Here is a 16,606-nt window from a genome sequence, read left to right on the forward strand (position 1 = left end):
AGACAAAAAATCAAATATAGTTTGTCATAGCCCATCAGAAGTCTCGTATTTGAGAACACAATTTGATTGGAAGTTCATAATGACTTTTGAAAAAATCCCAAAAAAGGTGATTTTGGGGGGGAAATTCGTTTAAACGCACTTTTAGTTTTATTAATCAAATCGAGTTCACAGTTCAAAAATCAACAATAAACAATAGTTAATACTTCGTTTGCTTTCCGTTTTTCTGAATAGTTTCGAAAATTCTGTTCGGCATTGATTTCACCAGCTTCTGCAGAGTTGTATCAGGTATCAAGCTCCAGGCTTCTCTTACGGCTGACTCAAGTTCACGAACTGTTTTAAACTGCCTTCCGCCTTTGTAAACCTGTCGTGCCAGGATGCCCCACAAGTTCTCGATAGGATTTAGATCCGGACTACGAGCTGGCCAATCCAAAAGACTGATGTCTCGTTCAGAAAACCATTTCAAAGATTGCTTGCTGACATGAATTGCTGCATTATCCTGTTGAAATACGAAATTTTCCGGCATAACGTCTTCAGTAAACGGGATCAAAACATCTTCCAGAAGCTCCAAGTACTTTCCCGAATTCATCCTGGTTGAAATGCTGGCAATAGGGGTCTTTCCATGGATCGAAAAAGCGGCCCAACACATTAGAGTACCACCTCCAAAGTTCCTGCTCAACTTAACCTGCGGAGATTTCCTCAAATCGTGCCAATAATATGCGGTGCAGTCTGGGCCGTCCAAATTGAATTTCTTCTCGTCAGAGAAAATAACATTGTCCCATTCCGTAGTCCAAGACATGTATTTTTTAGCGAAATTCAATCTGGCGCTAATGTGGGCCGGTTGAAGATTGGGTTTTTTTGCTTTTTTGGTGTACTTTAAGTGGCCACTTCCATGTAGAATCTGCCGTACACGCCTCTTAGAAATGGAAAGCTCCATTTCTTGCTTGATTTGCGCAGCAGAGAAGTTTCCAGAGTCTCCCATTTGTATGATTTGGTTTCGGACACGGTTGGTGATCTTCGAATTTCCCTTTGTTTTCTTTTTTACGCCATACGTCTTGCCTTTTTTCAGCAGGTTCCTGATTGCTGCTTCCAATCTGTGGATCACACGTGCAATTTTGCGATTGCTCTCACCGCGACTTTTGAGTTCTCGAACCAGTATTTGCTCCGACTGGCTTAAATACTTTCCTTTACCCATTTTGCTGAAAACAAGCAACAACTACCGCGCAACGCAAATTTAAACTCGTGTTAATGGCGAACGAGGGCTATACAGTGTAAATATGACAGATGCGCAAGATAACAGGAGCATAGGTACGCTCAATGCGGCTTTACGTTAGTGTGCGTTTAAACGAATTTCCCCTCTAAAATCACCTTTATTGGATTTTTTCAGAGACCACAATGAACTTCCGTTCAAATTGTGTTCTCAAATACGAGACTTCTGATGGGCTATGACAAACTATATTTGATTTTTTGTCTCGATCTTTTGTGTTGAAAATAAACGCAAAAATGACATTGCGTTTAAACGAATTTCCCCCACTGTATAACCAATATCCATTTGATAACGGTGATGCATACATGCGGGCTTATTGTGAGTGAAAGTAACCTCGGAATGGGCGTGACTCTCCAGACATTCTGAAATGGGTTACTGGATCTGCAATAGAGCTATCACCTTCTAACTCCCGGACTAAAGCTGTCTACAATGACCATAAATGCGACATTGTAGAGAGAGTTCTTCCATAATAACACTGCCGGCCAGTGGGGGTTAGAGGGAATACACACACACACAACAATGTAGCTGCTACAGTTATGACGAGAGTTTACAGGTACCTCTAAGGAAGCCTTAGCATGAAACTTTAAAAGGTGATACTCTAAGGAAGCCTTAGCGTGAAACTTCAAAGGCACAAATGTCAGCTTCCACAAAACATGCAAATTTGAAATTGCTACTCTCTGTTTGTAGTAGCACAGCAAACAAGGAGTAGCAATTTCAAATTTGTATGTTTTGTGGAAGCTGACATTTGTGCCTTTAAAGTTTCACGCTAAGGCTTCCTTAGAGTATCACCTTATGACTGAGAATAACATCAAAAGCAGAAAAACTGTATATCTGTATGTTCGAGAATATACTTTTGAATGAAGGAAATTTGATGATGTGTCAGACTGTCGATGACTCCTGAACGATTGATGGTTCCCGTAGTATGAATGAAAATGCCGCTTTTTAGACAACACGTGCATATGGCCTGCCAGACGAGATATTTTTTTTCGGGAACTTCGATAGTTTGATGGTTTTGAAAATTTCAGCCACCTTCCCTTTTCCTGACGCGATAAAACTAAAGAGCCTGAATTTATAAATATATAAATTCAGGCTCTTTAGATAAAACCATATAACACTTCTGTCCCGGAAGCTGCTTGAAATCCGCCTTCACATAAGTTTCGTCGTCCATGATGACACAGTCGAACCACGTCGAACCAACAATCAATACAAAACTATCGATTTTAAATTGGCTCACTACTTGACTAGCCTATTGGTCCCAAGCAAACGATTAACGTATCCCATTCTAGCCGAAATTCCAGTACTACACAATGTTTGTTTTGATTCGCTATGAAAGAAAGTTTGACAGATACAATGAGGGGTTAGTGGATTTTCCTATGTTTCGAGGGATGAATCGATAAGCTTGGGACCGAAGAGAGTACCAGAGCTGAGCCAAAAAGTTGAGCACGTTTCTTCGGGACCGTCTAGTCTTAGAGTTACCTCTATGGTAGTACCGTCACCTGTGTGTGCGCGCATAGTCAATTCCCTTGCGTTTGACGTTTACACACTACCGCCATCCTTTCAGCGTAGTGCCCACCACAGTGTACTCAACTGATGGCGGTAATGTTTTAGCGACGATGTTTTACAGTGAGAAATATTCAATGTGTTATGTCTGTTTGTCTGTGATACCACGTTACTCAGGAATTATTTCAAAGAAAAAGGTGTTCATAGGTCTCTAAACACATCTCTGGATATTTGTTTTCCAAGACATACACTTGGCATACACAGTTTTGGTCACGAACTGCTCATTTGCAGATAACTTTGCACACAATTGACAAAACATAGTTCTGTTTGAAGCAGTAGATAGAATATTTTTTTTGTCTTTATTACAGAGACTTTCAACCTTTAGTCTGGTTCGTCTCTTTATTTAACAGAAGAGGCATCGAAGGAGACCCCCTTGGCAAAGCATATTACATAGTTTTCGTAACAATTATTTTATAAAGTTCCATAAATTGAAATGTTCGGTTTAGTTGCGTTGTTCATCATCAAGTCAGTAAAGTTGTTAATCAAGAAAGCTTAATCGTAGTCCTGTAGTGGCGCATGTCAGCTAAATTCGTTCGTGCAGTTTTGTGTCTTTAAGGAAACAGAGCAAAGCTGTTTCTGTTGAAGGGTCGTTAGCAACAATGTCTCTTATACCAGTTTTTAGTCCGTATAACAGCAAACAGCAATAATGTGTTCGACAGACTGTCAAATCCCACAAAAATCGCATAGGCTTTGATCGTATCGTCCCGACTGGAAGTGACTAATTCGTGTGTGGCCGGTTCGCAACCTTGATAGGATTCGTTGATCTTTTCTATTGATTTGGTCATTCCACCTTTGACCTTACGAAGAAAAAGGTCTCTCTCTCTTGTTGCCATGCTACTGCCCAAGCTACCGAAATTATGTTTTTAACCCAGGTTTTGGCATCTTAAAAGCACTTAAAAGGGTATCTGTGTGGTAAGTAGCTGCGAATCTCGACCTCATCCAGGCCGCAAGCTTTTCTGTGCTTTCATTGCCCGGGATGCCGCAGTGTCCAGGAATCCAAACGAAAAGAGTGTTAGGTTTCACTGTCGCCCGGATCATTTGTACCCATGGGTGACGTATACGGTCCGTTTCAAGAGCTTTAAGGACACTCGCGGAGTCTGATAATATGGCAGTATAAGTTGCCTTTGTATTGGTCGCTGCTTGATGAATAGCTATGGCCTCAGCCGAGAAGACTGAGCACATATTTGGTAGCCGCTGGTGTATCACAAGATCTCTTCCTGACACACCAACACCTACTCTGCCATTGGCCTTGGAACCATCGGTGTATATTAAATCATATCCAGCTAACGTCGTCGCAGTCATACGATTGAAAGTACTTATAGCTCCAGCCTTACTTTCTCCGACGTTGAAAATACCAGCTGACCTTCGGTTTGGAAGAGTCCCATCCTTAGCCTCCGATCCGGTCTAATTCAGCTACCGGTGGGAGTTCCTGATGCGCCATTTTCTGAAGGAGTTTGTTAGCCTCCCTTAGGAGGAACACTCCCTCCTCATCTCCATATGTCTTTTCCATGAAGCTCAAAGCTCTCGAGCAGGTGGTTATGGCCATGATGTAATGGAAAGGTAACACTCCAGCTTCGACACACGCTGACGACGCCGGCGTGGATGGTAGCAAACCAGATACCACAGACAAACAGACATAACACAAGTTGTTCATCGAACAAACATTTAACGGTTTATTTAAAAGTATCATAGTTGGTAGTACCACCAACTGTTGCACGCATAGTCAATTCCCTTGCGTTTGACGTTTACACACTACCGCCATCTATCCAGCGAAGTGCCCATCACAGTGTACTCAACAGACGGCAGTAATGTTTTAGCTACGATGTTTTACAGTGAGAAATATTCAATGTGTTATGTCTGTTTGTCTGTGCAGATACTATATATTCTTATGCAGCGATTGTAGGTTGGTCCCTAAGAGAAGAGGTGACAATGGGTCGTATGAATAAAAAGAGTTTACTTTACTTTCCTGTGCTTTTCTTACGGGAAAAGTAAAGTAAACGATTTTATTCATACGACCTAATACCAACAATCAATACGAAACTAACGATTTTAAATTGGCTCACCACTTTAGTAGCCTATTGGTCCCAAGCAAACGATTAACGTACCCTATTCTAGTTGAAATTCTATTACTACACTATGTTTGTTTTGATTCGCTATGAAAGTTTGACAGATAACATCAGGGGTGTGTGGATTCATGCAGAACATGCAGGGGTGAGTGAAATAGCTTGGGACTGCTTGGGACCGTTGTTCTGGTACTGAGTGAGCCAAAAATAATAATGATTTTCTTCGGGACCCAGTGGTCTTAGAGTTACCTCTATGCTAATACGGGGGTGAAAATGAACCACTTTTCTGTCAAATGTGAACCAGATAGAGGTGTGTGGTAGGTGTTTCAGCAATGGGTAACCAATTTCGTCAGGGCCAGCAGATTTACCATTACTGTTCGCAAGGGCAAAGCTTAACTCCAACAAGGAGAAAGGTTGGTTGATCGGTAGAGAGGAGACGTCTTGTGGAAGGGGAACTCTATCTAACGACGTTAAGGAGGTAGCATTGCGTCTGATGAAAAGTTGACCCACTGATGGCAGAAAGGCTGGCTAAATATTCTGCAAGTTTATCGGCTACAACCGAAAGATAGAAAAAAGGTTAAGCTTGTAATAAGTGTACGAAAAAGTAGATTTTAATTTATCATATTGTCGAGCAGTTTTGGAACGACCTTCTACCAGAGATTTTACGGAAATGAAACAATGAATTCCAGATTTTTCAAGCATATTACAAATAGGACCGTATTTTCTCTAGGTTGTACAAGAAAAAAAATATTATAATATTGTTCCACGTTAAAGTTCGAGTGGTAGGAAACGTCATTTCAAACTGCTCGAATGATGTGATCCATTCTAGTAATAAACTGTAATATTGTTTTTGTGTTGTAAAAACCAAGTGAGAAATGCTCGCTGCACATCTCGGACATAAAGTGTAAAAATTCATTGCTGTAGTAAGCTATGATCGTAATCTATCAATTACTTTAAACAAATTTCAACAACTGAGCGAAAAATTATTAACAAATCAGGGTTGATGCATATATTATGTCATGCTCTAGGGGGGGGGGGGGGGGGGTCTAAGATTTTGTGACAAGCAATGCATTAGGTATAGGAAAAACGTCACGATAGGGGGGGGGGGGGGTAAATTTCTCCTCGATTTAGCGTGACATAATTAATGCATGGGCCCTGAGCAGTTGGTGTGTACAACTGTGCATGCCAAGCATGCCCTGCAGAACCGTCCGGAACATCTTCTCGTGGTTTGAACTCGTTACTTGACTCTGGATTCAGCTATGTATCTGTATTTAATTAATAAAAATTAATTTGAATCATCTTGTTCGAGGAAACAATCAGAATCATCTTCTCCGTTCACCGAAGCAAACAAACTCAGCACGCACGTATACATATGTACACACTTAGAAAATATTACCGAACTCGGTTTGATTTCAACCGGTAATTAAAACTGTGCTCAACTTATCATGACGTCCAGCGGTCCAGCATAACTTGCCTCGAAAAAGACTATACTTTCACACTGCAACAGCCTATTCCCCCGCGACAGTGCCCACGTTGAAGTTTATATCACACCAGCACGAAAGCTGTTTACTACTGCATCTGTCAAAAGTTACTCCCCCAAAACATCTGATTTTCCCGTGAAAAATTTCCCGTTTTCCGCTGCAGTCGCGTACCTTTTCCGAGTCATTTTTCGAAAAACCTCTTCCAGGCCAATTGATCTTCTGTATATTTATAATAATAGTATGTCGATCGAATGCTAAACAACAGCAAGCGTCGGATTGTTTGATTTTTATTTTCGGATTTCCATCGCTCTCTTCAACTTGCTTGCGTCGCCCACTCGAATGAATCATGAGCGATTCTAATCCCCCTCTACAGAACCAGCCTCGTTTCGTGCCAGCCGAATACGATAGCGTGAGTATTATTTTTGGTTTGTCGGATGAAAAAAAAAAATGTTTTATCGGGGAGTTTTGTTCGGAGGCAGGATGACAACACGGAAGACGAGATGCTGATGATGTCGATGTCAAACACTTCAGTGGCTTCCGGCGGAAGCGGAGAAGTAGGTGGTAGGTGCTTCGAGGACGAACGGATCAAGATTGTGCCGCACATTGGGTGGCACGCCGGTATTGACGAGCGGGACTTCGACATCGAGCTGGACGAGAACATTGCCACCTGGTTCGAGGGGTTCCGGGAGAGTTTCAAGACATTCAAAAAGGGTCCGCTGATTTCGCAACGGCTGCAGATGTTCTACCTGAACACGCGCAATCCTTTCGAGTGGGCGTTGAAGTTGTTCGCCAACTGTCCGGATCATAATTCGCCGAAGAGCAATTCGCTGGCGTACACGGGTGAGTGGTTTCACATTTTTTTTTCGACGGATGGAGATGGTTGATTGATGCTGTTTGATTGTAGTGTTGGAGGAGATGAGCAATTTCAAGAAGCAGTATAGTTTGGAAGCGGACCAGCTGGTGGACGATAACCTTCGAATGGTGGCGTTCAATTTCGTAGCCAAACAGGGCCACTGCGTGTTGTTTCGTATGGTGGTGGATACTTTTGAGTTGTTGCGTTGTCGGGAGTTGTTTATTGCCAAGGTGCGGGAGTTCCTGGACCGAAAGCAGTACAAAGAAGCCGGCCAGATTGCGGTCGATCTGGAGCTGTTTGACGAATTTGACGAGCATGACTTTGTGATGCCACTGTTTCTGCAGGACAAGATTTCGATCGCTGAGGACTATCTGAACAAAGCTGAACGACTGCAGAGACCCGTTGTGCAACTGCTGGATTCGTTCTTCGATAAGAAACAATCGGTGGAGAACCATTGCTCGAGATATATTTCGTGAGTATAAGAGCTTTATCAGATGGTAGAATGGTCGGTAAATGATGGTTTTTATTTAGAGAACACAACGTTACCGATGTATACTACAGCAAGTTACACCAGAAACCGTTGAGCAAGTTGGTGCAACGATTGGCCAAGAACTATAACATCCCGAAGCAGTTCACACCGAACGTGTATAAAATGAAGAATTTTGGAGCCCTGCAGTTTCTGGTTCACAAGCGCTATTACGAGAAAAGTTTGAGTAAGTATCGTTGGAGTGTAGTTGGGGGTGATTGTAGTTGATGATTTTGGGAACTTCCTTCTTAGACAAAGACTCCTGGGACGAGATGGTGCGGGACACTGTTTCGGAGACCGATCGAGAATTACAGCTGGAACTGGTTTGTCTTTGTTCGAACTTCAACGATCAGCCGGAAGCGGCCAAGTGGGCCCATCATTTCCAGCTGAAGCTGAATGAACTTCCTCTACTGGTGCAGGACTACATCATCGAACAGTGAGTGCTGGCTTCAGATCTCTGTCGGTTGAAATTTACCATTTTTTATTTTAGAGACGACACCAAGCCTAAGACTCGTCAAGATTTTGAGGATGAACAGTGGGATGCTCCGCACAGTGAGCCAGCGCACGCTCTTCGGTTGGACGAATCCCATGTACATCTGGTAGACACGAAGGATAAGTTCTACGCCATGCTGTCGGACCTTACTCGCCAGTCGATGATTGCATTCGATTCGGAGTGGAAGCCCACCTTCGGTGGTGCTAATGAAGTTTCTCTGATTCAACTGGCCACGTGGGACGACGTGTACATGATCGACGTGATGGTCTGCCCGCTGGAAGGCCTGGACTGGGCTTCCTTGGCGAAGAATGTGTTCAATCGAGACGATATTCTGAAGCTGTCATTCGCTCCTTCCACCGATATTTCCATGTTCCAAAAGGCACTGCCTGCTTTTAATGTGATGTACAGTTCGCAGACCACATCTGCTATACTGGACCTGCAGCTTCTGTGGCGACACGTTGAACGGTACGATAGCTTCCGGTTTCCTTTCCATGGTAAGTTTGTGCCCATCAACATCAAACAACAATCCTTACAAATATCCTCAATTCCAGAGGAATCTCTGAACCAAAATCTTGCCAACTTGGTCAAGCTGTGTCTGGGTAAGAAACTGGACAAATCTAACCAATTCTCGAATTGGGCCCAGCGCCCACTGCGGAAGGAACAGCTTCGGTACGCTGCTCTGGATGCGTTCTGCTTGCTGGAAATTTATGAAGCCATCGAGAAGCAACTGACGATGATTCAGCTTGATCCAAACGAGATCCTGAATGCGCTGCTGAATGACGTTCGATCGGCGTCGCACGAGGGTGGCACCAAGCGGTCCGGAAAGCAAGATGGATCATCCAGTTCGCGACGCAGCGGCGCAGGACATCGTGATAAGTACAACAAGCGACAGACGTACAACAGCGACGGGGGCGGAGGAAATTCTTCCCGAGGCTATCAGAATCATCATCCTCATCATCAGCAGAACCGAAACAAATCCAAAGGTGTTGGCTCCCGCGAACAACAGCAACCTGACGGTCCAAACCTTAAATCCGTACTGTAAGTTGGAACGAAACTGACACAGTAACCCAGTTATACGTACAAATATGTGAATTGTAACCTGAACTGCTACTACTACCTATTTCTCTTATTCGATTAAAACTGTTTTCATCTCATGATCCCAAGATGCTTCTCATTTCGATACATACCGACATAGCTGGGGACCGCAGACGAGTGATTACTATAGTCGTTTCACAAGTCGATCGATCGATTAAAGCTTGGATCATATTCGCGATTTCTTTTAGAGCCTCGGAGGTACGTTTCGTGTGCGATCGGATGCTGGAAGGGCTGGCCAAGATGCTGCGACGGTTCGGGATCGATACGGTGGCAATTCGGAATGAGAAAGGCGATCGCTGTGTCTTCGTGGCGCTCCAGGAAGGCCGATACGTCCTGACCAGGGGAGCCAATTTTGTCAAGGTATCTTTCACTCAAAATGAAGTCCCATACACATCACCGCTAACATATATGCCTCTTATATTCCGGAAGTTCTGTGAATACCTTCCCCCGGGTCACTGCTACAACATCGGCAACGATCGCGTCGAGGATCAACTGCTGGAGGTTCTCCGGTACTACAAGGTCGTCATCCGCCAGGAGAACATCTTCAGTCGGTGTCAGCTGTGCAATTGTGGTCGTTTCCTATCGGCGACACCCGAGGATATCTACGTGTTGAAGAACCAAAACTCCATGCCGACCAATTTCCGGGAAATCCACCGGAGGGATCCGCTCAGCCCGGAGGAAGAGGAGTACGGTGGCGGTAATCGGATGAAACTCGATCGCAGCTGGATCTTGGATGCCCTCGGCGAGCGCCATCGAAGCGATGGCCGAACGGATGCCGGTGTTCCGATCGAAATCGGTTACGTAAGCGATGCTGTGATTGCCAATGTGGATGTGTTCTATATTTGTGATGGGTGCGGCCGGTGCTACTGGGATGGATCGCATCTGGAGAATATTCTCGCCGGGAAGCTGGCCGATTTACTCACGCTAAAGTACGATTAGGAGAAGCTACTATCTGTGAGTGTATGTGTTGGGGGAGGGCATATGATTAGAGAGAATAAAGATATGTATTAACCGTTTTGCATAGGAAACTATACCTAGTTGCAATCGATGGATGCCGAACAACAACCGGTAATACTTGTGCCTACCTTTGATACACGTGCCAGCTGGGGACATTAATGTTAGCAGAAGGTGTGTCTGCAGGTCTGGCGAAAGGGCACAGGTCAGCTGCGAATAATCGCACGCTATTCATAATTCCCGGTTTGCCTTCGGGGCAATTGAATAAAATAAGTAGATAGTTTTGCGCCGGGCGCTTGTAATGAGATGGCTAATTGGTTTGATAGTGTAATCAATTTTGCAGCACTGGAGACTGATATTCATGCAAGATTGTTTCATGATAATGATTACTGCAAATAAGTATCTCAGCATGGGATGATTGTTGATTATGTGACTGTATGAGGTTTTCTTAAGTAAATTTTAGATGGTTTTCGACGCGGGATTGTGGGGAAATGTGACCACCCTCTTAAAAACCACCTTATTGAACATATTTTACAAAACAAAAAATCGGTTGCATGCTTAATGCTTGACGCCTACTTCAACTATCCGTTTCATTTAAAGGCCTGTATAGAGATCGAAGCGAAGCGAAAATCTCATACAAAATACTACATTTTTCACCTACGCGAAAAACGCAATTGGCAAATATTTCGCTTCGCTTTGAACTGTAAACAGATACGATCCAGCGAAATCTAATTTTGTGGATCGCATCTTTTTCGCTTACGTTTATTTTTTTTTTCGCGCATGCAGCGCTCGCGAAAAGAGCAGCAGCTAAGCGAAAAGTTGACGTTTCGGGAGAGCGTATCTGTCAGATTTTCACTTCACCGGAGGTGTAAACTGATCGATTTCGTTTCACATGAACTGTAAACTGCGAAAAAAGGAAACTGGAAAATGTTCCACACACATTTTTTCACAACCTTTTTCGTTAGCGAAATTTTATGGTTTTTCGCGTGCTTCAAATTTCGTTTCGCTTCGATCTGTATACTAGGCTTAAACAGATACGATCCAGCGAAATCTAATTTTGTGGATCGCATCTTTTTCGCTTACGTTTATTTTTTTTCGCGCATGCAGCGCTCGCGAAAAGAGCAGCAGCTAAGCGAAAAGTTGACGTTTCGGGAGAGCGTATCTGTCAGATTTTCACTTTACCGGAGGTGTAAACTGATCGATTTCGTTTCGAATGAACTGTAAACTGCAAAAAAAGGAAACTGGAAAATGTTCCACAAACATTTTTTCACAACTAGCGAAATTTCATGATTTTTCGCGTGCTTCAATTTTCGTTTCGCTTCGATCTGTATACTATAGGCTTAAGTCTAACAAAATACTTTTCTCTAGAGCAAATATTAAAAAAAAATGTTAGACTAACTTCCCCGGAAATTTTTCCGACTCTTCCTAAAAGCAAAGTTTCTTCAAACTTCCTCCAGAAGAGTTCGTGGCTTCCTTCCGAAGTTAATTCAAACATTTCCCGGAAACTTTTGACGTAGGACTACATCTGTAATTTCAATATAGGGGTACACTTTGTGAAAATAGAAAATGGAACATGTAACGAAATTATGAAAGATTTTGAGCGTTAATAACTCAGCTGCCCCCGGACCAATTTCAATAATTTTATCACCAATCGATCAGAAATATTTCCACCGCAATGCGATGATTTACAACAAGAAACTATTGGAAAGGTGGTAAATGTCAAGCATTGTCCAAAAGCGTCGAAATAACTTACAAAACCACCAATTACGTACATGCATATGTTGCTTCCCCAACACAGTCATCAGAGAATCGTTTCTAGACGAAACATGTCGATGTGGCATTGGCCTCCTATCTTCGGGCGTGTGCGAAAAGGGAGGATGCAATTTCGTAACATTTTGCACACTCATCGCCACATTCAGAACCACACGCCCCCAACGACCACATAAAATGCTTTCCAGAGTTGGAAACTTGGAAGCAGGGGTGCAAGTGGTTTCGATCGATTCTCTTCATCGACTTTCTGTTTCGTTAATAACTCGACGGCAAACACATTCATTGATACGTTTGTTGTTCTGGGTGATAAAAGAGCATAGCAGAAATAGTGCGAAATAGGTTAGTGAAGCCATGGTCATCAAAAGAGGAAAGCGATTAAAAGAATTGGCGTCTTGAAGTGAAACTTTTCCAAGCTTTCGCCACCTACATTTCGAAGTGAGAACTACTAGAAGGAGGATAGTTTCCAAACTTACCAAGTAAAACAGACGCTTTTTGGGGCAAATCGGTCCATAAAGAAAAACTAATAATTTTCCTTGTAAGAAAACGTGTTTGAAAACTATTTGTTATTATTTCGGTATGGATCGGAGATGTTTTCATGGCAAATTATGCATAACAAGTTTGCACCCACAGGGTGAGGTTACCTCCTGCGCAGCTGCATTTTTCAGAAAATGGTAAATATGTGCGATTTTCACCAAGATGAAAGTGGAAATTAAGTGAATTTACTTAGGAAAGGTTGTATCATGCTGGTGGTAATGGAGAATTGGTTGTATAGGACGCCAATATTCAATAAATGTACATTATGGCCTTTTTTAAGCAAACATATTGATACTCACAATTTTCGACGGAAAACGCACCAGAACTTGATTTACTCAACACGCACCATGCTATAAAATGGTGCTAGATGGTCTTCAAAGTGATAACAATATGACAAATCACCTTTATTTTGAGTAATTGAGCAATTTACTTCTGTTCACCATCATATTTACCATGCAGCATTGATGGAGCCGTGAAATGAAATGAATATATCTTATGAAAGTTCACCTGGAAAAGTCAAAGATGCACATCAGTCTGATCGTAAAAACATTTTCTTCTTCAATTTGAATGTTATATTGGAAGGATTTCACGCAGGCTTGATGAAAATTATGATTTAATGCTAATTTTCACGAATTTTATATGCAGTCTGTCAACATTATCATCATTATGCAGTGGCGACATCTGCATTGAGCTTTTGCGGGAATCTTCCAATTGACTTTCACCCCTCGGCTTCTAAAACGCTGTCCAGACTGGAGAGTTATAAAAACCGGTGGAAACTAACGATATTAAATTGGCTCACTACTTGACTAGCCTATTGGTCCCAAGCAAAACGATTAACGTACCCCATTCTAGTCAAAATTCTAGTACTACACTATGTTTGTTTTGATTCGCTATGAAAGTTTGACAGACACAAATTAGGGGTTTGTGGATTTTCCTATGTTTCGAGGGGTGCAAAAATAAGTTTGGGACCGAAGAGAGTACCAGAGCTGAGCCAAAAAGTTGAGCTCGTATCTTCCGGACCTTCTAGTCTTATACCAACAATCAATACGAAACTAACGATTTTAAATTGGCTCACTACTTGACTAGCCTATTGGTCCCAAGCAAACGATTAACATATCCCATTCTAGTCGAAATTCTAGTACTACGCAATGTTTGTTTTGATTCGCTATGAAAGTTTGACAGATAAAATGAGGGGTTAGTGGATTTTCCTATGTTTCGAGGGGTGAATCGATTAGCTTGGGACCGAAAAGAGTACCAGAGCTGAGCCAAAAAGTTGAGCACGTTATTTCGGGACCTTCTAGTCTTATGCTACGTTCAGACTACAGAGTTATAACATGTTATAGCGCTATCTTGATGGTGGTTTCTGTGTTGCAATTATTTGACAACCGTTATAACATGTTATAACTCTCCAGTCTGGACAGCGTTTTAGAGTTACCTCTATGCTTATACCCCGTTCACATTACAGCCTATATCACGTAATATAGGCTGTCTTGCAATGAGCACTCATACAAAGGATTTCCAGTGATAAGGACTCACGTTTTGTACTTTAAGAAAGGGCTTCAGTTTCTGGGAGCTCGATATTTTCATTAAGATCGCTGATTTCTGTATAAAAGAATGGAAAGCGAAAATTGATCATCGTTCTATTTTTTTCAATGTAAATAGTTGATTCTTACCATTTATTTTAGCCAGAAAAAAAAATCACCCATTTGTTGGAATAATCATATATGTAGGTCGCCAATTGAAATTATAAGTAGCCCAAGTAATCTGATCCTGCATTCGCTATTTCATTTCTGGATTAATAAAAATGAAGATAATTTTTTGAATTCCAATGAAAGTTAAAAACTGAGCTGTCTGGTAATCCCAAATCTTCCAACAATGGGGAATGCCTATACTTTCCTCTGTCACCATCTTGAACTCCGAGGTTACGCACAGAACATTTTCATACCATGAGATCACGTAAAATGTATATGAATTTCACACAACCTTCACCAGCATGACACATGGACTCGACCAGTAAATCCAGTAAATTTCATCACTAAGTCGTTGAATTTTACGTATAGCATGTAAATCCTATTATATTCTTGGTTTTAAGAAGTCACCTGAATTTTTAGGTAAAATTGACGTTTTTCATAGGTTTAGTGTAGCAATGAAAACTAGCATCGCACCGCTTTTGGTTCAGGTTGCAATTCTGCTGTTCGAGTTCGACTACTGAACAGGCATAGAGAAGAACCATGACGTGAAACAAGATGATAAATTCGCCGAAAAAAGTGTTAAGCGTCTTTCTGCTAAAGACTAAGATTTACCAACTTGAGAAAAACTAAAAAGGGGAGGAGCTTTAACTGGATGGACACTGATATTCATTGAACCGAAGAATATGGGATAGTCCGGTCCGATTTGCTGATCCAGCTGCCTACACGTCATCGTCGTCTTCCAAAAGCTTTAAGCCTGTACCTGTAGCCTGTACCGGTGGCAACTAACGATTTAAAATTGGCTCACTACTTGACTAGCCTATTGGTCCCAAGCAAATCGATTAACGTACCCCATTCTAGTCAACATTCTAGTACTACATTATGTTTGTTTTGATTCGCTATGAAAGTTTGACAGATAAAATGAGGGGTTCGTGGATTTTCCTATGTTTCGAGGGGTGTATCGATTAGCTTGGGACCAAAGAGAGTACCAGAGCTGAGCCAAAAAGTTGAGCACGTTTCTTCGGGACCTTCTGGTCTTAGAGTTACCTCTATGCCTGTGCTACCAATTTCTACTAGACATAGAATTTAGTGAATTTTGATACAATGAACAATGAATTATCGGCTCCGTAAAGCTAACGCGATTGAGCCTTCCAAAAAACGAACTAGATAATAAAAACAAACTTCTCTGGAACTTGAATGACTTCCAGAACTTTATTGCGGTTCCATAAGCTTTAGGAAAACTGTAGGAACTTTTACGAAGTTCTGAAACTTCAGAAACGTCCAAACTGTTGGGTAAGTTCCAAGATCTGTAAGGGTAAGTTCCGATAAATTAAAGACAGTTTCATCAAAGATGAATACTAAGATGAAACCAAAGATGAATACTAAGATGAAACCGAGGATAAAACCAAAGATGAATACTAAGGCTCTGAACCATTTGGTGGATTATTTTAACTTTTGGTTTCACGGTCCCTTTCATCCAATGAATACCCCCCGTATTCAAGGTAATTTTGTGGTTTTGGTGCCCCCTTGGTAGAGATGAAATTTTGCGCTCATTTTTATCAAAACAAACACACCAAAATCAGAGGCGTCCCATTTTTTAATTACTCGATTAACAACTAATCAATTATTTTTTGTTCGCTGTGCTGCAATTTTTCCACCAATGAGAGAGCAGCAAATGTTTGAAACGATCGGTGATGATCCTCTGGAGTAGTTAATGCTTATATCGGCATGATATAACCGATTACAAATAGTTTACTTTTCGGTTCGTTAATCGATTAATCGATTATTCGAATGAAAATCGGCCATCACTAGATGAATGTGAAACGTCATTTCAAATATATGGACCGTACATAAATAATGATACAATTTGAAAGGGACCGGGGCTTATCACAAATTACGTCCACACGGTAACTGAAATAAACACGAGTGTTCACCGGTTGACTCCAGTGCATTTAAGGAAACATCATAAATATTTCGGAAATCTTCACATGTCCAAAGAACATCAGGGATTTTTTATGATTTTCTGGACAATTCCATTTGTTTCAGGATAGTTGAGACGAGAATCTTAGGGAAGCTTTAAGAACATAAGAACTAGTGTTTCAAAGTTCAGAATGGTAATAAGTTGAATTCATATCAGTTATTCATCAAAATGTTTGTATTTAACTTCTTCTAGTTTAACCACTTAATTTTAATACTTTTACTTCCACCAGAAAATGTTTGCGAGCTGCTCTCGATTTTTCCTCCAACTTCTTCCAAAATTTTCTCGTCGACTGCCCTCGGTAGTTTTTTTGACCCAGAAGATAATTCAGAATTCTCCCAGAAGTC

The 16,606-nt window shown here is 41.7% G+C and overlaps 1 protein-coding gene across 1 annotated transcript; it reads left to right on the top strand.

Moving 5' to 3' along the window:
- Nucleotides 1-6,447: 6,447 nt before the first annotated feature.
- On the top strand, nt 6,448-10,349 carry Nbr (exonuclease mut-7 homolog). The gene is made up of 9 exons (XM_065221294.1): nt 6,448-6,777; nt 6,848-7,208; nt 7,273-7,693; nt 7,753-7,934; nt 8,000-8,183; nt 8,238-8,734; nt 8,792-9,278; nt 9,524-9,695; nt 9,765-10,349. Exons 1-9 carry the CDS (start codon nt 6,715-6,717, stop codon nt 10,272-10,274), a joined length of 2,877 nt encoding a protein of 958 aa, XP_065077366.1. The 5' UTR covers nt 6,448-6,714; the 3' UTR covers nt 10,275-10,349.
- Nucleotides 10,350-16,606: the final 6,257 nt, after the last annotated feature.

The sequence above is a fragment of the Ochlerotatus camptorhynchus genome, unplaced genomic scaffold (assembly GCF_037179485.1).
Source record: "Ochlerotatus camptorhynchus isolate MF236.1 unplaced genomic scaffold, CSIRO-AGI_Acam_v1.1 ptg000141l, whole genome shotgun sequence".
Lineage (NCBI taxonomy): Eukaryota > Metazoa > Arthropoda > Insecta > Diptera > Culicidae > Ochlerotatus > Ochlerotatus camptorhynchus.

Coding starts and splice junctions, on each gene's coding strand:
- Nbr (XM_065221294.1), top strand. CDS start 6,715: ATGAGCGATTCTAATCCCCCTCTACAGAACCAGCCTCGTTTCGTGCCA. Junction 7,694..7,752: donor CATTGCTCGAGATATATTTC/GTGAGTATAAGA, acceptor GTTTTTATTTAG/AGAACACAACGTTACCGATG. Junction 8,735..8,791: donor CTTCCGGTTTCCTTTCCATG/GTAAGTTTGTGC, acceptor CCTCAATTCCAG/AGGAATCTCTGAACCAAAAT.